The sequence below is a fragment of the Vigna umbellata genome, chromosome 4 (assembly GCF_029865625.1).
Source record: "Vigna umbellata cultivar VRB3 chromosome 4, Vumbellata_1.0, whole genome shotgun sequence".
In the NCBI taxonomy this organism is placed as follows: domain Eukaryota; kingdom Viridiplantae; phylum Streptophyta; class Magnoliopsida; order Fabales; family Fabaceae; genus Vigna; species Vigna umbellata.
Window position 1 is genome coordinate 41,795,400 of NC_142168.1, and position 7,867 is coordinate 41,803,266.

Here is a 7,867-nt window from a genome sequence, read left to right on the forward strand (position 1 = left end):
ACCTTATTAAACTAGACATCTCATGGTTAACCATCAATCAGTGAAATATCATATGATAATAGTATTTAGAAAGTTGTCACATCCTGTATCCTTCAATACCTTAAAAATAAACCAAGTCATATAAATATACGAAGAAAATCCAATTTTAAATAGTGTTAGAAAAGCCTTGATCTTCAAGTAAAAATGAAAAAACAAATTCCTAAATTCGACATTAGCTATTTTTTTTTAAGAAAGAAATGTGTCAAATTCAATTCACTTTAAATTTTCGGTTACAAAATTATCTTAAAACTTTAAAACTAAATATAAGTCTTTATAATTTTTTAATAACATTTTTCAATCAAAATTGAGATTAGACATCAATAATCCTTAGCAAGATGTAAAACAAACATGTTATTATTAAGATAAAATTGTAATTCTAATTACAAAAGCAAGTACAAGGTAACTTTGAAAGAGTGTGAAATGTTTCTTGAAGAAGACTACTTACTCACTGTTGATCCACACTTCCCTAAGGAGTTCATATCTGAGAGGAGATTGGTTGCCAACTTGTTTGAACTTGAAGGTGGATTTTGTTAAAAGTTTTGAGGATGAGGAAGCACTCAAGAATATTGAAGACAATGGGGACTTCAATTCTTCCAACTCATCATCACTTGTGTGTGACTTCCTAACAATTGATGATCTGTTTCTTCTTAGATCATATTTGCTTCCCATCTCTCCCACAATGCTTGCAATGGAAGATGGTCTTGGAGATGAATACACAATGGGACCTGCAATGCATGGAAAGTTGTTCACAGGCTCTTTTCCATCTTCCATCTCATTCTGTGCCAAGTTAGAAAAAAAAAGCTAAACATCAATATAAGAATGATTTAACTTGAATTCTACTTACATAATCAATTAAAAACTATGACTTTTAGACTGATTATATTTCCTTTTCATTTGTAAGTCTCAACTTAAAAGTAATGATTATTATTTTTAGGTTTAATTAAGTTTCAAAATTTTTATTGGATATATTTTGATTGAGTCTGCATTATATTTTTTGGTCTCTAGACAAAATTATATTTTTTAATCGAGTCTCTATGTTTTAATATAAAATATTGTATGTGTTAATATAAAACAGTGAGTGATTTTTCTTACTATTGAAAATTTATTAAATAACAAAAACAATAATGATAACAGGAACAATTATCGCTGTCTGATCACATGGAAGTCATCAAGGAAAATGATGATCCCATGTTTAACACATTTTCAATAAAAAACAATAAAATTGATTGATTATTTTATATTAATTACAATATTATTTTTATATTAACTATAAAATCTAACCTTTATAACATTTGAAAAAAGTAAGTAAGATGATGCAAGGGCAAATAACAACCACTCAGTTAACAAAATCATTAAAAGACAAGCATTCAATTAAAATATATAAAATTTTTGAGCATCACTAGAAAAACTTAATAAAATCCTAAATTTATGAGAAACTTAAAACTTAATTAAGTCTATTTTTTTATAACAACTAATCTTTGACGTATTATATGTTAAGTGTTTTAAACTAAAATATCCTTAATGATATATATTGACAAACATTTAAAAGAAAAAAAAATATTAGCTATCAAAACAAATATAAATTAACCATTTTCTTAATAAATCAAATCGACCCGATAGTTCAGTCTTACAAATAATAAAAGTTATTGTTATAAATAGACAGTAAATTTATCATATATGTCAATTTGTAATTACATGGCAAGGTAAAATCAATACATAAATTATTAGTAATATACTAATATAATTATAATTTACTATATATATATATATATGTGTGTGTGATTGTATCCGTATCTTAATTTTTTAACAAAATCATTGTCTTTTATATCATGTTCAATCCTTGTATCTTAATATCATATTCAACAGAAGATCCTCTCTAATAAGGCAAAAAGAATTGAAGAGCAAATTTGGATATCTAACCTCTGAGTCCAGAGCCTCAAAGACATCAGAGGGAACAGGATCAGGGCAAAGCTCATCTGGGACAAAATTGTGCAGAATCTTCTTGACAAGTATTGCATTGAGCATAGGGCATACCTTAACAAACAAGAATACTTTCAGCATGAATAGTGAAACATAACAGCATGGTAGCAATTAACTACATGAAGAAAAGTTCAGTTTCATCGCCAAATCAACCTCATTTCTGATTGATGCATTTAACAGCATATCCTTAGGAAGCATTAGAAGGTCGCTTAGAGCATTCAGAAGACTGAAGGACTTTAAGGATGCATTTTGTTTTTGTTCATTGTTATCAGTTTCAGCTTTATCTTCAATCGAATCATCATCATCATCCATGCCACATAGGTCAGTCAACCATCTTGACCAGGTCCCAATCTGAGAGTAAGAAATTGTATTCAAAATGTAGATTCACTTTCTAATACAACACCTATTCAGGTAATTCTAAAAACAAAAAGCCAAGTTCATTGCCTAATTTAAAAGCTGCATTTATGTCAAAAACATTTATAAAAAAAGAAAGCAACTTGATTGGACAAATTAAGGGTATATTTAGACAAACTCTTTCATGAACACTTACAGAAGAGAAAAATGAGAAGAAAAAATCAGATGAACTTTTTCATAGACTAAAGTTGGCATGCAACGATACAAACAGACACAAATTAAGAAGTTACCACAGTTTTTAGCTGTGCACCGGCTCCAAAGCTTATTTTCCCAGGTGGAATGGGGAGAACCTTGGGATCACTAACAGCATCAGATACAGGATCGGTTGGTATTTCATCAGAAGATTCGCGAAGAATAGCATTGAACATAGCCACATCTAATCTGGCAACACATTGCTCCATTATCTAGATTTAAGTAGCAGAAAAGTATTCTCATGTCATGTTCTTCTCTAAGAACTGAAGATAGTAATATGAATTAATACATTATGCAGATATATCAGTCGACATTAAGGGAAATTGTTCAACAGAATTACATTTAGCATCTCAAGAATTGAGACAGGTGATGTATTTCCCAACACCTTATAATTTCCATAGTTTTTAGTACAAATATCACCCAGCTCTATCAGTTAAATTTTCCAGCATGAACTGATGATAATAATGTTTGAAGAAAATATAAATAAAATCTTCATCTATTAGGAACTATGCCAGACCAAAATTGAAAACAAGTCTTTTATCCTCAGCATATTTTGGACCTTTAGTTTAAACATGTTTTTCACTAATTGTTTATCCTGCACTTGTTTTTAGATTGCTGTACAATCACAACTTTCAAAGCCTAAACCTTACAAACTCCAGGAAAACCATATAAAAGATGTAAACAAAGTGCAAAAAGCAATGTGATGGAAACTTTGGTTTTGTTTCAAAACAAAGATTGGGAAACTATTAAATTAGACTGACCAATCTAGAAAGCATAGGCAAACAGCCACACTCATGCCCTCCAGCTCGAATAGGACAGATCCTTTCACAGGCTTCCCTAAAAGCATTCTTCCAAATATATAGAGACAAGTTACCCTGCTCTTGATCACATGAGCTAGAAGTCCTTCTGTAGCTTTTTCTTGAGTCTGAAACCACTTCTTTGCTGTTGAACTTTGTGTGTTGCATATGTGGAATCAAAATCTGGGCATAGACAAAGAAGGATTCATTTTAGACTACAATGGAATTTTGTGACATTTAATCATCAGAAAATAGATATCATTTGTAGGATTGTTCAAGGGGAGGATAAGATCAAGGCATTACCTGCCACCAGATAGATTCTATAATGCGAGAAAAGATCCATGCTTCCACCTTTTCCAGTGCTAATAGGAGTACCTGGGGATCATCCCAGTTACCAAAACCTCCATATCCCAATGCTGCATTTTCATCTTTTCTGGGGTAAAACCCCTTCACCCTTAGTGAAGCTGTTACCTTACCATACCCATCATCACTTTTCCTTCTCCTACCAGCTCCTGCAGGATTTGAAGGATCTTTGACGGTTCGGCTTATAATTGTTCTCAAGGCTATAGTATTAGACAGCCAAAAGGTCAACCTGTAATTATGAAAGAAGAGGTAAAGCAGCTGGCACAGTTCATGGGAAACTACAGTTTCCATCAAAGCAGCTGGCAACAAAATTCTTCAGAACATCACTTGAACAAAGTCTAAACATTAATAGTCCAACCCCTTTAAGTTAAGAGTTTTGTGCAGGATTTCTGCTTCATTATTTTAAAATAAAGTTTAGTTTTAGTCCATTCTCATCCTAGAAGGCATTTTTGTAGCACTGTATCACATGTCCGGTATAAGGAAACTATTATCTGACTCAACTTGTTTCCTGAATTAACAAATTAACGACAATAAATGTTGTTTTATAAAGATATTACAACATTTGATGAAGCTGCAGCTTGTGATTCTTAGGACTGATGAACATCTAACACAATGTTAGTTCTCAGTGATAGGATAATTGGAAAAGTCATAGAATAGAATGCTGTAAGAATATGGCTCAAATGTACCTCGGGACATCATTTCCACATGCCTTTGCAACAAGTACTAATCCTGAAACAGAACTTTTAGCTGCTCCAGCCCTTCTTCCTGGAACATTTTCTTTACAAGCATGAAGATAGAGCCTGGAAAGGCGCCGTGCTGGGGCGTGAACTTTACTTGTGGAGTTTCCATGCTCAGAAACTACTGAATATAAAGCAGACTCAACTGCAGCAGCTTCTCTTAACTCTCCTTCAAGCATCTTTATCTTCTTCTCCAACTGCTCAACTTTTCCATCTAAAGTACCATTTCTTGCTTCCTTTGTTTGAATCTTAGAATTTCTTCTTTCATTGCTTCTGTTCCCTCCACTGTTTTGTGAATGCCCAAGAATGCCATTTTCATTTAATTCAGCATGATGATTGCTACCAGGAGAACAAGTATTCCTAGCCGAGTCTGCTGGTATCCTCACAGACTTGATGTTCTTTAGTCTTTCACTTCTGAGATTATTTTCCTGCATAGCAATATTTGACCCTCCAAAAGAGTATGTATTGATATCTATTGAGGCTTGATCATTGGCATCTTGTGCTTCAAATTTTTCATCCTCAATGCAGTTTTGCCTATCCAAATCATATTTTTCATTTCCACTTATGTCCTCAACAGAACTATGGAAGATTTTATCACCTCCACTCTCCTTCATTAAATATTCGTCACCATATTCAGTTTCATCATAGTTTTCAAAGCCAGGACTTTTGCCAGTGAATTTAGCTCTATCTTGAGATGATGTTTGTTTTGAATAAATGCCAAAAGTACTTCCGTTTGTGTTTCTTTGGACATCTGCAACTATATTTCTGTAGTTAGCAAGCTTTTCTTGAAAACTCTGATCCAAAGTTTCATGGCCACTGCTTCTTGTGTTGCTCCTAGAATTTATGTCCAAATCCTCAAAAATTGAAGATGATGAAGAAGTATTGGCACTTGGTGAAGCGGAAAACTTTTTAATTGACAATGAATTGTGAATAGGAGAGTTAGAAGCATGATCATTTACTAGACTCCTGATAGAAGATACATCCAATGATGACATGTAAGAACTCCTCTCAAGCTTCTGGTGTGTATCTTTCTGCATCATATTCATGTTTTCAAGCCTTGTTTCCGAGGCCACGGGATGTTCCATGGTTTTCACACCAGTGTTGCTAATTGGTTCATTCTGCAATTCAGTTGAAATTACTATTTTGCTTTAAGAGGAATTTCTTCATATATTCATACATGACAATCAACAAAACCACAGTAATTTATCACACTACTGATGAAAAATATGATTATTATATTACAATAATGATTTTATATTAAATTTATAACACTATTAAAAGAAATCAAGAACAATTACCTTTCCTAATTTCAGCGGGGTAAACACTCTGGAGTTAAGGGAAGGAGAAACTGCAGCTGCAGACGAATGTGAGGAGACATCATCATCAGTAAAAGAAGCAATTTCAGCTTCTTCAGCATATTCTTCATTCATGAGTGTTGACACTGAGTCACCACCATTATTGTCCTTGGATGAGGAACTAGCATGCTTCATATCAAGACGCTGAATTTTAAGGAACAGAAGTGGCTGTTCTGTGTTCCTGTAACTCCTCTTGCAGTTCATCTGAACACTAGTGCTTAAGGACTCTTTGAGTGTCCCATATTCTGCCAAGTCTATGACTGCAGTTCCCAACAACTGACCCTTAATAGTCCTATCTCTTCGTGGCTCATACAAGTTGAACTCCAAACAATTCTTTTGGAACACATCAGTATCACCACTTCTTACAGACATATCCCTCAACAAAGTCACATGTAGCCTAAATGACTTGTTGAATTCGATTCTTCCTTCACCTATAACTGAACCAAGAGAGGGTGCAACAGGAGTAGTAGAACCTGATGCACATTCACCATTTTTCCACTCTATCAACACGGATCGCAGGGATCTTAGAGATTGTGATGGGGGCCAAGGCTTAATCTCCTGAATGTGAATGAGGAAATCAATTTGAACTGTGACACCTCTTCTGTTCTTTCCTCTCGTGCCTAGAACCATAGCTTCTAAGGTTTAATGAGTACAACAATCACCAGCACTCTGAAGCAAATCCAGCTTGAGAACTCAAAATGATTTCACAAACTGCACATAGTTTTAATGCAACAAGAACAGCTTGTGAAGTATGAATTTAATATATAAACACATGCAAAGAAGTTCTTAAGTGATCACTTACAAGAATCATTTTTAGAAAGGTGTATAAAATGGAAAGGACCTAAAACCAAGAAGAAAGCTAATAATGTGGACCACTGAATCACTGAATCCAGTTACAAGTCTTAAATACATAACATGACGACATAAAAGTCATTAAAATTTTACAGATAAATTTTTTTTAAAAATATAAAGAATAACCAGCTGCAATATGAATGGGGGATCCATTTGAACTGCGACACGTCTACTGTTCTTTATCACCATGGCTAGAACCATAAGGTCATGAATCCTCACCAGAAGAACCTTTAACTTCAACTTGGTTCAATTTGCAGAATAATCACAAACCCTCTCAAGAAAATCCAGCTTGAGAAATCATAATAAATTCACAAGACATAACTTCAATGCAACACAGAACATCCTCTGAAGTGTGCACTTCAATATGCAGGATCAAATTTACAAACTGCTACAGAGAACCACCCAAAAAACCAAAAGGATACCAACGGGGAAGAGCTAAAGCCAAGAACAAAATAAATAATGTGGACCACTGAATCCAGTTACAAGTTAAATACACAACATAAAAGTCATTAAATGTTTTACAGATATTTAAAGAAGACCCAGTGGTGCAATGTAGACCTTAATTACCTGGAAAAACAGTGGTTGGTAGAGACAGTGAAAGAATCCGAAAGCTGCAAGAAAACTGAAATGGGGTGACCATATTCCTGAGACCATGAGATATACGAATGTAGTTGTTTTTTCTAATGTTTCTATTTTGTTCTGACACTGTTGTTTCTGGTTCACTTTTAGTTGCTGCTTGTGAAGCACACTAAGTCACTGGAACATATATATATATATATATATATATATATATATATATATATATATATATATATATATATATATATATATATATAATATTGCAGCATCCAAGCAAAGGATAAAATTTGCAGGTTAAAGTGGTTTAAAAAAGAGTTAAAAGTTTGGCCTGGTAAGTTAGCAAGAATATGTAATTCATTTGGTAAGGGTCATCAAAGGGATTGTTTGGTGTAAACTACTGAAATCACCATGCTCCTTGATGGTGATGCCTCACCAGAATCAAGCCACTTTCTCATCAAACGTTGGTTTGAGTTAATGTGGCTGCACCAGAATGTTTATATACTAATGATTGATGTATTACCACAGTTTTCACAGCGTAACTAATTCAAAGCATAAGATA

The 7,867-nt window shown here is 33.6% G+C and overlaps 1 protein-coding gene across 1 annotated transcript; it reads right to left on the bottom strand.

Annotated features, from left to right (window-relative positions):
- Positions 1-371: 371 nt before the first annotated feature.
- On the bottom strand, positions 372-7,452 carry LOC124838612 (uncharacterized). Its single transcript, XM_047314262.2, has 9 exons — positions 7,297-7,452; positions 5,821-6,588; positions 4,472-5,640; positions 3,726-4,014; positions 3,387-3,605; positions 2,664-2,837; positions 2,173-2,370; positions 1,960-2,073; positions 372-816 (listed from the first exon to the last, which is right to left on the bottom strand). Exons 2-9 carry the CDS (start codon positions 6,505-6,507, stop codon positions 481-483), a joined length of 3,186 nt encoding a protein of 1,061 aa, XP_047170218.1. The 5' UTR covers positions 6,508-6,588; positions 7,297-7,452; the 3' UTR covers positions 372-480.
- Positions 7,453-7,867: the final 415 nt, after the last annotated feature.

Excerpts from the sequence above, each read along its gene's own strand:
- LOC124838612 (XM_047314262.2), bottom strand. The coding sequence starts at position 6,507 with ATGGTTCTAGGCACGAGAGGAAAGAACAGAAGAGGTGTCACAGTTCAA. Across the intron at positions 2,838-3,386 it reads TGCCTATGCTTTCTAGATTG|ATAATGGAGCAATGTGTTGC; the intron begins GTCAGTCTAATT and ends ACTTAAATCTAG. Across the intron at positions 2,371-2,663 it reads GTGCACAGCTAAAAACTGTG|ATTGGGACCTGGTCAAGATG; the intron begins GTAACTTCTTAA and ends TCTTACTCTCAG.